At 38.8% G+C, this 13,980-nt stretch overlaps 1 protein-coding gene across 20 annotated transcripts in view; it reads right to left on the bottom strand.

The window, feature by feature from the left end:
• The window catches only part of dst (dystonin), a 102,076-nt gene that overhangs the window by 74,843 nt on the left and 13,253 nt on the right, over positions 1–13,980 (bottom strand). For 16 of the 20 annotated variants that reach the window (XM_042215614.1, XM_042215600.1, XM_042215620.1 and 13 more), the window contains 4 exons: positions 5,289–5,350; positions 3,046–3,135; positions 1,280–1,378; positions 127–204 (listed from right to left, as the gene is read on the bottom strand). In XM_042215614.1, coding sequence (XP_042071548.1) covers positions 127–204; positions 1,280–1,378; positions 3,046–3,135; positions 5,289–5,350 — 329 coding nt within the window. Of the gene's footprint in view, positions 1–126; positions 205–1,279; positions 1,379–3,045; positions 3,136–5,288; positions 5,351–6,369; positions 13,861–13,980 lie in introns of those variants that run through there. The other 4 variants (XM_042215611.1, XM_042215663.1, XM_042215653.1 and 1 more) reach the window with 3 other exon arrangements.

Here is a 13,980-nt window from a genome sequence, read left to right as displayed (position 1 = left end):
TATGGAAACTTTCAGCTGTTTTTTCAGCTTTGTATGCAAGCTGATTTCCAATAGTCAAGCTGATGGTGTATAATTTAAAAAGTGTGTGGCAGTATTGGTGAAATTACTCCAGTCACTATTCCTTACCTGCCGCCTCTTTAAATAGTCCAGCGCTATCTGTACATTCTGGAGTCTGTGGAAGCGCATCCTCCCTCTTTCCCGAGGCTGTGGACATAAAAAGGGAAAGGGAGCCATGTGTGCAAATCAGGATCTTCTCAATGTTAAAGGACACATTTTAAAACAATACAAATGACATGGAGGAAACAGGACATGCGTCTAAGGTTCTTACCCACTATTCTAGTAAGATGACATAAAAGAGCAAACACACAAAAGCTCTTTGCACAACAACAGTGGCCATCTCCCTAAAGAAGATATGCTACATATCACGTACCGTCTTAGAACATTTTCCACCATTACCACCTGAACATGTCATAACAAATCACGCTTCCTATGACCTGAATAAATCAATATTATTTGCATGTCTGTCTTCAAATCATCACAGAAAGTTGCATAATATGATCACTTGCGGCAGATGCTTGTGAATAGTCAGGGGCCACTGAATGAGGTCATGAAATGGAAAATGCATTCAAGCCAGGATGCAGCAGCAGCTAAAGACTTGCACTGCATTCAGCTACCTTGTTTTGTTTAGTAACGATGAAATGACACCATAAATATAAACCCCATTTGGGTAGTGAATGGTACTCAGTTCCCCTTTTGAAGCCTTCTTCTCAAAAGCAGCATATGAAAAATGTCCAGATCATCACGCAAGACTGAAGGGTTTTGACTGTATGACTAATGATGTGCAAAGCTAGTGAAATGAGTATAAAGACCCAAGCTTCATGGACAGCTTCTGTCATATTTTATTGAATCTTTTTAATGATTTTGCAAGATCAGTGAGCCAAATCGCTCTGTCTTTTTTAACAGGAACAAAAACTGAAAATTAAAAAGCCCGGGTCTTTGGATCAAGGGCACATTTTTTCTGTGCCATCAGTATCACATTATAATATGAACGAAATTCTATAATGTGCTCATGAAAAAAGGTGACTATGAAACAAAGTGCTTCATAGAAGGAAAAATAAAATGGCCAAGTTGTAAAATTCGTCCCTGCTAAAGCAAGTATTTTAGACTACAGTAAGCACAAATCCTATAGTGGGATTGTGTCTGTGCTTCTGTTAACTGGTCACAGCACGCCCTGAATTAGTTTGTTACTAAAGGGGGTGGGAGGGCAAGCCACACGTACCCCCTTATCATCATCCACCGTGTCTCCATGCTGCTCAACTGCGCATGCGTCTGTCCCACTCACCAACCGCAAAGTCTTCAGAAAATCACGCTCCCTTGGCTTATCATCGAAAAGGCAACACATGGGGAAGAAGAGGAAGACATGGACACACACAGCGGCCAAATCATAAGGAAGTTAGACAGTGGACAGAAACAAGTCAAAGAGTGGAGAACAGAGGAGGAGGAAAGTGGGATGTAAACAGAAAACAGATATGCAGGAGGATGAAAGTTAGTCATACTAACGGGGAATAACTGCTGGGATTCCTTGCATGGGACTACATGCAGTCTAAATATACAGACTAGCAACATATTAACACTGACATGTACTACAGTATGCACAAAAAATATCTGAACGTACTTCGGGTAAATAAAGGATTAACAGGTTAACAGATGAATGAAATACTTCAATACTGAAAACATGCAGTACTTCAGGAGCAAAGCATTGCAGCTACATAGTTTTTACTTTCAGTTTTGTTTGAGTATACATTTTCACAGCACGACTACTCGATACTGCAGATTAACATATTTTAAAATGCTGGTCAGAAACACAAATTTAAAAAAAACAATGTGACTGGTGATGTTGGGAAAAAAAAATCTATCTCAGTTTCACTTCCTGGTCATTCCAGGTTTTGCATGACAGAAAGTGGCTTCAGCAAAGTGTTGCTAAAGAAATCCCAATGCTTTGACTTTAACTGTTTATATTTTTTCAATGCAATTCTGCCCACTTAAAAAGATTTTACATCGTATATATAAAGTCAAATAAAAAATATTAAATTTAATGCATATTGTCAAATTAAATTGGCATGCTTAGCATACATCAGTTTAAACCAAGTGTATCCTCTTTAATAATTAATTGTTTTCATAAATGAACCTTCAATTTTATTTATTTCACATGCATTTTACTCTAAATTATTGCTTCGTGCTCATGAGGGTAGAGACTGTTGTTTAGTTGTTTTGAGTGACGCATTGAAAGTAAAGTGATTATTCCTCTGAGCTGTGATGCAACATTTTATATCACTTGTTTTAAAAGCAGCCTCAGGAGTTAGAGGGCGAAAAAGCTTGTTAGCAAGTTTTTTAAGTGCCCCAATTAATGTGTCAGAAACCACAGTGGGCAACCACAGAGCTGATTTAGAGTTTACACTTCTAAATGACAGACAAAATTCCTTCACTACTTAAATGTTATATCAAATCCCACATGAGCTTGGCACAACTTGAGAAGTAATACTGCTACTACTGCTACCACTACTACTATCACAAATAAACAAGTAACAAAATGTGCATGTAAAAAACAAAAGACATACTCTACTGCTCACATTCAGCTTAGACTGAGTAGAACAGCTCAAAAAATTAAAAGAATGACCACATGAGGAAGTTGCATTGATGTCACAGAGAAGACAGAGAGGAAAATTCATTAAAAGTGGGATTTTGATGAGTGGATTTTGGTGGATACAAAAAGTGATTGGATGGTTTTCTCCCAAGAATCCCTCCCTCCCACAATAAGCCATGTGAGTAAGAAGAGGGAAGGGCCAGTGCATCAGTTATGAGATGGTATGACATGGGGAAAAGAACAGTTCTTGCACTCTGTTTATTAAAGTCAAATGAGAATCTGAATGGGTTTGTAAGACTGGTCTCATAGGAAACTCCTCAGGCTAAGAATTCAACTGGATCCACAAGTACCAAAACACTGTCAGTGTTTATGACTAGAGTAACAGAAAAACATGAACTCACCAGTGTATCTCCAGACAAAACCTCCAACAGCGAGATCAGGTTATGTCCATCTCGTAAGTCTTCATAAAGATCATTTATATGCTTTCGTACCTACACAAACAGGGAAGAAACGACACTGTAAACTAACTGCATGCATCATATTAATACCAGACGCTTTTTTTTTTAATGTAGTTTTAAAGACATTTTAAGAACAGATCTCACAAACAATGAAGGTCTATCACATTCATAAAGTTGGCATGGCAGTCATTGTTTTTGTTGATGCTTCCATGTGTCAATCACTTAAATTGGTTTCATTTAAGGTCTAATTTTGGGGAAACTTGTTTTAGATCACATTCTTAAAACACGCTGAATCTGTTGAGTTGTAGCAGGATATCACTGTGACACCTCATCTTAACACCTGCGAAAGGCACTTTGCAAATCCAGTTTGATGCTTCCTCCTTACAGCAGGCCAATTTCTCCTTCCTGCCCTAAATACCGCGCCTCTGAAATCACCCTGCTGCCCGATGACCTGCTTTCACACAGGGCTTCCAGCACTGTTATCGCAGATAGTGGCCACAGCTGTAGAGCCAAAATAGTCCTGTACCCTTATGTTACTGGATCAGCAAAGCAGGTCCCCGACTATTATTCAGCACCTCTGAATTCTCCGGGACCACGTCTGAGGCCTGCTCACACAGACATTACAATAACTTAAAGTGGCCCGAAATCTGTCGGTGGATCAGAGAATACAATGTAAATATTACAGTAAAACCATTAAGTCAAGTTGAAACAACTAGGGGTAAAACGTTTCTGATGGTATTACTATCTATAGATTTATTGATGTGTCATGTACAGACAGAAAACATTATTTCCTTATTTCTTCTGCCAAGATTGTGGTAAAGTTTACATGGTGTGTTGATGCAAGCTGTAGCAAGCATTTCCTCAAGGTAGGAACTAGTAGATTCTTCTCGTTCACCCTTTTTTTACTTTTGAAAATAATAAAACATTTCTGCTTAACCTCACATGTAACCAACCATCCATAAGTCATAACCAGTCACTGATAACAGGAGGCCCATAGAGGACTGATTTTAAGAAATCAGTTCTTTATTCCAAGTTTATCCTCGTATTTGCTGATAATTGCATGAAAAGCACAAAATACACTTATTTCATATACAGATTAACCAGACACTTTAATAGGTACACCTGTTCAAGTGATGGTTAACTCAAATATCTAGCCAATCACATGGCAGAAACTTAATGAATTTAGGCATATAGGTGCATTTCAGTGCAAGCCATCCTTCCAAGACCAGAAATATCACAATCTTAATAGCAATCAGATGCATGCATGTCTATATATATATAATATAAAGTCAAAATGCTTTTTTATATTTTGCTTTGTTCATTGAATTTATTTTTGCAAGACACCACATTTGACTACGAATGGATTAAAAACGCTCCTCATTCGGGAAGCTAATGCAAAGAGTTGCAAACTGATTAAGTGGCTGCACAGAACAAAGCCGGACATTTATTTTTGCTTCAAAATGTTTGTCGTATTGGCATTTATTCAGTTTTAATACAGACAGATAAAGACGTCCTACTCACAGGAGCATAGGATTAGGAACTAATCAGAACTAATGAGCAGCTCACTTTTTTCTCTGCTTCATTATGTTTTCTTTTCTTTTTAGGGACTTTATTTAAACTGAAGCAAATGAAAAAAATGTAACTGAACTACATATTTATAACTCGCATTACATACTGGATATAATTGAGACTTTGGTGATTAATGTACCACTTATGCAAGAACCTCATAAAGACAACACTGTAAATTGCGCCCAGATTCTTTTATTACAAAGACATATTAGACGAGACGTGCCGGTGCTTGTCTGTCTGTCTGCTAAAGTGTTTCATTAAATCCACACAGATTAAAACGCCACAGTAAGCATTTCAAATTCCTGAGTCAACAAAAGGCAATCATTTGCTGCAACAGTGCAGCAGAGCATGTCCTTCTAAATGACTTTTAATAAGCTTTAATAACATCTGAGGAGGAATGTTAACGTGTTAAGACCTAACAGGGAAAGTCATATTACTTAGCCAATAAATAATGAAGAACATGAAAATGGTTTTTCAAGCTGCTGTGGAGAAAAAATGTTGGAACACTAGCAAGCATTCAGACTGAATCTATAAACGCCATGGACACAGAAATTGGGATATTAAAAAATAATTTAGAAGTTCAAAAGAAGCACTCATAAATCAGCAATGATTCTTACCTTCACCAGATGCTGGTTTATCCATTTTGTAAATGTCTTCTTTTGCACTCTGTCTCTTTCATCTGCAGAGAAAAAAAACACTTTCTTTAGATTCGGTGTTTTGGCAACATACACCCCTTTTTGTAAATGCCACCACTAAAGAAGCTTAATCCTGCTATGCATACCTATTCTACATAACCTTTTGGAATGCTTTGTGTTTAAAGTAGCAACAGGACATTATGCAAAGTGTGAAATAAAATCTTCCCCAATGTATGTATGAAGGTAAAGGTGGTTGTTTTCCCCACAGACGGGCATCTAAAATGTGCTGTAAGTGTTTCAAATAAAATAATATATTTCCTGTGCCAGTAAGTCACTCTGTAATATTAGTTTGTGGATTTACAGCTTTGATGAAAATCATGTTGAAAAGTAAGTAGAGAAAATATGCCCCAGTGTCTCTAAAGAGACAGAAATAACTGTATGACAGTGTTTTTTGTTTTGCGTCACCATAGCAGCCAGACTTCTTGCAGAAAATGGCATATAGGTGGAACCAGGAAACAAATGGATGCAATTAAAGGAGAAAAAAACAAGAAAACTAAAAAATGAAATCGAGTTAAGTTTTAAAATATGTTTCTCAGTAACATAATAACGACTGAGAAAAACTACACTCTTTTCTAAACAGTGACTTGTTTAATATTTTTCATCATATTTTTCTTTGAGTTGGACGTCCATTCACTGGCAGAGGCAAACCAGAATCAACCCTGTCACCACAGCTATGACTCATTTCCCCTGATTCCACATCTTCCAGCTTCCAGCAACTTATCCTCATTGAACAGAAAAAAACTCACATGCTCAATCAATAACATGACTACACCATCTGTCGGCCAGATCACATTCATTCCAACAACACTGTGGAAGCCTGAAGCTCTTACTGCAGACGAACAACACAGATAACCTCCTGTCTTTACTAATCTTCAGCGTGGAAGATTAGGCTTGCAAAATAAGTTTTGCGTAAGGACATTTTACCTGCAGTTAGTAAGAAGCAAGTACAGGCATGACTAATCTTTTTAAGGAAATGACAAAAACCAGTAAGACGAACACTAACCCATGCAGCACATTAGCGCTACCAAGCGCTCCCTACGTTCCCTCTCTGTCATTAGGCGGTACTTCATTGTCTGCACCCCTTCCTGAGGGCTGTCGAGAGGATCGCGATCCAGGTACACAGATGCCATGCGGATAAGTGACTGAAGAAGAGGCAGCAGCAACGGTCTCCCTCTTCTCGCCTGCTTGCCAACCACCCTCTAGGGCTCTAGCTGTGACTCCCTCTCTCGTCAAACTTCCAGAACGAGTCCTGTCAGGTTTTCCATGGCGGCTTGCTAATTTGGGTTTCCATGTGGTTCACTGTTTATCTTGCAGCAGCGCTCAAAAATCATATAAGAAAGTCAGTGTGCTTCATGGAAAAAAGGAAAACGGAGAAATTGCTCCTTGTTAGCTGACTATTAACAAAGAACTAGTTTCTTTAAACCATGTATCACACTTTCTCATGACATCATGTTTCACTTAACTATTTCACATATCAGATGCATCTTGTGCAATATAAACATTATCAACTGTGAGCCCCAATTTTCAAGAGTGCAAAAATAATCATCTTTCTATTGTTCAACTGCCGCCAAGACTTAAAATGTTTACTCCAGGAAAAACAACTGAGAACACTTTAAGTCAAAGAACGGCCAAAACCTCCTATTACGCAACATGAATAATAACAGTTTTTAGTTGAAGTCCTTCATCTGTTTTCTTATCATACTGAACATCACAGTTATATAAGACAAAAAATGAAAGTGCTCTAGTGACAAATGATGCTTCAGAAACTTGCATACTTACATCCAACACACTGTATTGCAATGCATGGCTATATACATAACTATAATATTTGTTTGTAATATTGTAATCCTGCATTTTGAAAGCATTAGTTTCTAACAAGAACTGAGCCACTCTGTATCTACCTAAGTTTATAAAGGACAGCATATTCTCTGTGGAGTCACAGAGTCTGAAAGATGCCCACACAGTATATAAGCTCCCTTTTCAATGATATAGCAGCTTTGCATGTGAAGGGAAAGAGTCCTTCAGGTTTATAATGAAGCTCGAAACATGCATTTACAGAACAGGGCGCCTTCAGAGCTCTGTGACTGTATTCTCTGCAGATTTGTACATTTAGCTCATCTAAAAATAGTGCATGATTAAAAGCAGCTGAGAATTCAAAAGTGGGTTGGACTGATAACTATTACTTTTTTGATAATCTGCACAAAGCTCAAAGACTGAATTAAAAAAAAAAGATACAGTGCAACAAAACTAATCAGGAGAAGCAAACTGAAAGGAAAAGCGAGAGTGATGCAGTGAAACCCCTTCCCAGCAGCACTGCTGTGTCATTGCTGATGTGAATGTCCCCGTGACTCCGTCGTGCAGCTGAATCACACAGAAATAAAGCAGTGCACTCTGCAGCAGGACACCAATTTGGTCCGTAATGCCCATGTCTAAGCTCTCTGCTGCATAATGCATAAACCTCTCCTGAAAAGCTCATTAATATAGATTGACTGGGCAAGTTTTCCAGGAAACTCTCCAGCTCAGAGCAGAGGTCAGGAGCTGAAAGAAGTGTCATCAACCAGCTTTCAATCACAGTCAGTAACAGATAACCTTAGAGCACATGATTTCACATACTTCACAGATTACTGATAGCGCACAGTCAATACACTCATATCAATAAATGTCACAGCATGGCAATCAGGTTGACATTATTGCTGCCATTCATGTTTAAATACAGTATAAATAGATAATGAACAATTTAGCATATTATTATGTGCTACAAAGCAAGTCATTTCTGTAAATAAGCTTCCTAAATATTATTAAAGTGAGTTTAGTGGTATGGTGCCCTCTTGAGGACTTAACAAGAATAAAAGTGCTCTATAAGTGCAGCCTGAAAAGTATGCCTTATAATTCTAGTGATATATTATTTGTCTATGAAATCAGTGAAGATCAGATATTAAACAGCAAGTACTCAATCTCTGCCCCTCTAAACTAAAGTCAGACCTAATGTGTTTATACAAACGTCTCGTCATGATATAAAACATTATCAGCCTTATCGCACACTTACTTATTACAGTTAATAAATTCTATGATTGCACTGCTTGGACTTTTGTTTCATCTTATATGCGGTGCCGCATTTAAGGTTCCAGTGACACAGGCGTAGAGACAGGCCAATGACACCCCTGACAACCACAGGTCGTTTGAGAAGATTGGTTGCCGAGTGCTTGGACACGGTCAAAGTGACCCCTGCTAGCGATTGCTAGCACACACTGTGACTTTGTGACCCACTGACAGCCAGCAGCTGCTCACCAACCGGTCCAGCAATACACATTTTTCCCAGAAGGTTGCTGGCCATGCTCTTGGCCTGTGTGGCTGAGGCCTTATTGTGCTAAAACAATGCTGTGCAAACGTGCATTTGAGCCATCTACTTTCTTCCACTTATCCAGTTCAGGTTTGTGGGAGCCTGTTCCAGCTGTCACAGGGTGGTCGGGAGGGTGCACCCTGGACACATCGCCCATCTGTCACAAGTCAACATGTAGATACTGATACAGCATTTCAGTTATGACTAAAACATGTGTTATTTATTACTGAAATACTGAATTAGTATATCATTTGAGTATGTAGATGAAATCTCTTTAATATACTGGCTCAACCCCATTTGGTTACATCAGTGACACACAACATCCATGCAGTTCATTTTAGCAGTTATCTGAATGATGCCAAAAACTATGATATTGTCAATAAATAAGTAAGAAAGTGAGGAAAACATCATATGAACTAATTAATAACTCAATACTTGAGGTAGTAAATGTATGATGTTCGGAAACCTTTGCAAAGTAATTAAACTTACAGCGTGTGATTGCTTGTACGTGTCTGTTTAAATGTTCTCACTTTGGTAGATGATTCACCTCCACCAAAAGTCTGGGAACCGGATAACTGGATTGTGACCTCTGACTTTAAACGGTTGATGTTTGAAGAATCACAAGTTGTAGAAAGCCCGACCCGACAAACCACCATCCTAACGTCTACAACCTCAGGCGATGTCTACAGAATGCATTTATCAAAACCTTCTTCCGATGAGCAAATTTACACCGAGGCAGGAAGTCAAACTGGTAGTAATTAAGGTGTTGTTTACTGCACAGTCTTACATCGCAGTGTGTGAACATATTCAAATGAATAGTTTCTTTTAACAATGACAGCAAACAGCAGTGCTGTGAATCATTAGCCACAGCAGCCAGTCTTGTATAAAACTAGATGATGAGCATAACACTGTTGTGAGGCCTGTGTGCACTCGGTCTGCAGTCCAAGCCGAGTGCAAGCCAAGAGTCCACCCACAGCATTCGAACGGTCAGCCTGAGACACTTATTTGTAGACCTCAGCAAAGCACATGTGCATGGCTATAAATAGCTACAACCCTAAACCATGCTGCCCCTGCAACTGCAGGCTACATAATCTGTGCCACTCAGGTGACATCCTTCATTTTCTGCCACGCAAAGATGAGTGAAGCGAAATCGTCCTTGTAATAGAAGTGAATGTATTTATTTGAACAGAGATTAAAGTTGCATAAGTTTGTATCCTTTGATTTTGGAATCTGATTGATGTAGCGCAAAACAAAACGGATCAAATCCTATGATATGTTCTCCAGCATCGAATTTGCATATTCAAAACTACATATTCAACACATGAAACTGATTTTGTACCCAAATAAACAATTCAGATTCTAATTTGCTTTCAACTGACTTTCAGAAAGTGAAAAATCAACCCAGCAGTAGGACAGCCTACCCTTTGACTGGCTGTTCAATTTGTAATTTCATAATTCTGTTTAAACAGAAGCAGAAACACAAACAGATGAATTTCAGTTTTCCTGAGAACATCTGGCAGAGAAGGACAGGGACACCCTTTGGTATTTTGTTATGTCACAATGCCTAAAATATCCTCACATTCTGAGAGGAGCAAAGAAAGCTCTACCAATCACAGTCCACCCTATGTAATCCCTTTGCTCTCATATGTGAAGGAAATAAAAACAAGCATAAAGCCTAAACTCAAGAGCACTCAACCTTCAACCCACTGACGAGGACGCACTGAACGTTCTTGCTCAACGGCCTCCTTTCACAGCTCTTATGCTGCAGCCACTTCAGTAAGCAAAGGCCTGTGTGCTTTATTTAGAGTACAAGGTAACCCATTGCACCTTTATTTAATAGTGACTCTGGTCATTTTAAAAAAAACCTCAAATAATTCAAATAATAAGCCCCTCCTCCACACAGTAGTGATCCTGCTCACACACTAACATACATTAAAAAAATTTAAAAAAAATAAACCTTTCACTAAATGCTCCATCAGGACAAAACCTGTTCAGTCTTTGCGTGTTCCTTTTGAAAATGTTGAAATAAATCTATTTATTATATCACTCTATATCATAATTATGGTGTTTATTATTTAAACGCTTATTATGTTTCGAAGCAAGAGTGGACACTCGTGGCCTACAGCTGTGGCTTTGTGAGGCTGCACATTAGAAGAGTGGCGCTTTGAGCAAAACACCAACATGCTGGTGACCTCTGGTTTTTGTCAATCGAAGGTCGGCAACCTTTGCCATCGAAAGAGACATTTTTGAGCTATTTTTCTACCCCCCAAAAAATCTATATGGAGATGCAAAACGTGGCTACTTATGATTATTTGATACTTTAACTGCATTTTCAGTTTCTTATTTTGGATGTTTTGCTAATTATTTTAATTCTTTTTTCTTACCAAAAAATAGATCAAGTAGAGGAAAAACAGTCTAAACTACTACTTCAACTGCCTTTTCTTCTACTAACATTATGCTTCTGAAGCGAACATGCACATAAAGACAATGGCGAGTCAGAATGTTTACCAAATACATACCATATTTGCTATCTTAGCATTTTGCCCTAAATAGCATAATCGCATTTCCTAATTAGTGATAAACACAGTCTACGGCTAAGCTGGTATAGCTTTGAGGGCCATAACTCATAATCCAAACTAAAATGAAATGTTAATGTGATGGTGATGGAGCTATGTAAGAGACACGTGACACATACCACAGTCAATCAAATCAGAAAAAAAAATAGTGATAGGACCGAGAGACTGTCAGCCCTTAAACATCAAATCTCTTGCAACTTACAGCAACCTAATATTACTGATTCTATTATTCAACAGCTTATGCCTGTCAAACTATAAATTGGAGGTTTATATAAGCTGAATCACAACAGAGGACGACTGGTGGCTCAGTTCAATATGATCAGCTGCAATCAGTGTGTGTTTTAATAGGCATGCTGACATCATTGTTCCTGGTGTAAACAAAGACAGAAAAACATCATAGAGGGGGAGATACCGGAAGGTGCATTTTTCCCATTCTTTGTAAGTGAAATATTGTAGCCAGTAGGGTAGGGCAAAGACAGAGGTATGTGACTGGAACAGGTTGCCAAGCCTTCAGAGCAGCCTGTTCAGTCAGTCTTTGCTTTTTTGGAGACTAAAGTAAAGAAGAAACCATAATATTAATTTGTTTATGACTCCTTTCCTACAACTGCTGCTGAGAAAGTGCAGGCTCTACATTAAAAACGGGACAGCATGAACCAATGCTGCATATCCTTAAATTAAAAGAGCCATCGCTTTCTGAAAACGTGCAGTAGCTGCAATATTAGCTGGATACACAAACAGAAAATAATAATTAATGACTATTCTCACCACTTCTGGTGTAATAATGATGTGCCCTGCTACACCCATGGGTGAGGTGACCCTTGATGAAATACAAATGGAGCATAAAGATGAAGCTGGCAGCTTACCCACAGACATGAGCTGTAACTACTCAGGTACTCAGCAAAGTCCAGCAGAGGAAACAGAGAGCCATTAATGATAGCTAATGGCACATAAATACAGACTTACGGCACTTGCTTGAAAACACACACTCACACACGCTCAAACACACACAGCTGCAAACAATCCAATAGCTTCCATTTGTGCAGCAGCTGCACCTGCCTTATTGGACCATGACACCAATGAATATTTGGCTCAAATGTGGCCCATATCTGTAGATTTCTGTGCGCCATATTTGGCCTTGACTAAGACCATTGACTCAGGGTGAATCAGCCACAGGTTCACTCTATATGTAGCCCACAAAACACTTGTCATAACACACATCAAGCCCATCTCATAACTTTGTTGGCCAGGTTTGCCCGACACAACGTTTGCCAACGTCCTAATTGAGACGTCACTCAGATTGCACTCAAATTTTGCTGCTCTCCACTGTTGTAAAACAATGACCACTCAACATCAACAACTGATTCTTTTTCTTTTTTGAAATTAAAGAAACACCGATTCACAATTCACACTGTTTTACAGACCATAAGAATAAAACAAAATTAAACAAAGCCACATTTTTCCATCATTCTGAATTATTTTGTCCTAGTTTCCCTCCCAGTTTCTCTCCAGGTACTCGGGCTTCCTCTCAGAGTCCAAAGTCATGTAGTTACTGGGGTTAGGTTAACTGGTGATTCTAAACTGTTGATAGGTGTCAATGTGAGTGCAAATAGTTGTCTGCTTCTCTGTGTTAACCCTTTGACAGACTGGCAACCTGTCCTGGGTATACCCTGCCCTTCACCATATGGTATCTGGGATAGTTTTAACCCCTCCTTCAACCCTAAATTGGATAAGCAGAAGAGAATGGGTGGATGGATGGATGGATGGATGGATGGATGGATGGATGGATGGATGGATGCATAGTTCAACTGTATAAGATACACAAAGCTAATAATTATCTAGATTTGTTCTTACAATATTAAAAGAGACAGAATATTCAATGGTATCTATAAGGTGGTTCAGTGGTCCTTACTAAATAACTCTACCTTTTTTCCCCACAGATACTTCCTCATAAGGAATAATAAGATATGATTAGCACCATTCCACTTTCAGTCAAAACAATGATTCCCTTCACGCTGTACAAAAGCAGGTATCCCCGTGCACTCATTCAGGTTTTTCCACTAATTTGCCATTATTGCGAAGCTTATATGCTACATTAATTTCTTACAAGTGAGCATAGCAATAGCTAAATCTAATATGAATTCATAATGTTTTCATTTTCACCAGTTACACAAGGTATAAGGATAATCACAAGAGTATTGAAATGGTTTTTAACCAGCAGGTTTTGTGATGTGAAGGCAAAACAAAAGGCAATGGAACAACTCATTTAATGGCTGTTCCACTTTAAAACATGGAGCAAGAAAACCTGCTTCCTCTTGCCACTGCGCCACTGTGGCACTGCTTCCCAGCAACGGCTGCATTTGGGAGAGAAGGGTGTTGCTGCTGGAGTGGGAGAGGAAAGGCTCCAGAGCATGAGTCAGGGGTGGGACACAGAGACTCACAAGATGATGTCATGTAAGCGGAGCTAAGCGGGCCTGTGGAATGAGGTTCAGTCATGCTGGTCTCATCACCATGACAGCATATAAATACAACAGAGAGCATGTATTGCGCTCAGGCACAGATTTGTTTTAATGCAACGACACTGGACTGCAGTAAAGCCATATTACAGATAGATAGATAGATAGATAGATAGATAGATAGATAGATAGATAGATAGATAGATAGATAGATAGATAGATAGATAGATAGATAGATAGATAGA

The sequence above is a fragment of the Haplochromis burtoni genome, unplaced genomic scaffold (assembly GCF_018398535.1).
Source record: "Haplochromis burtoni strain Fernald_Lab_line unplaced genomic scaffold, NCSU_Asbu1 Contig_12, whole genome shotgun sequence".
NCBI classification, from domain to species: Eukaryota; Metazoa; Chordata; class Actinopteri; order Cichliformes; family Cichlidae; genus Haplochromis; species Haplochromis burtoni.
The sequence above is the reverse complement of the archived record's forward strand: the minus strand, read 5'-3'. Positions and strand labels throughout refer to the sequence as shown.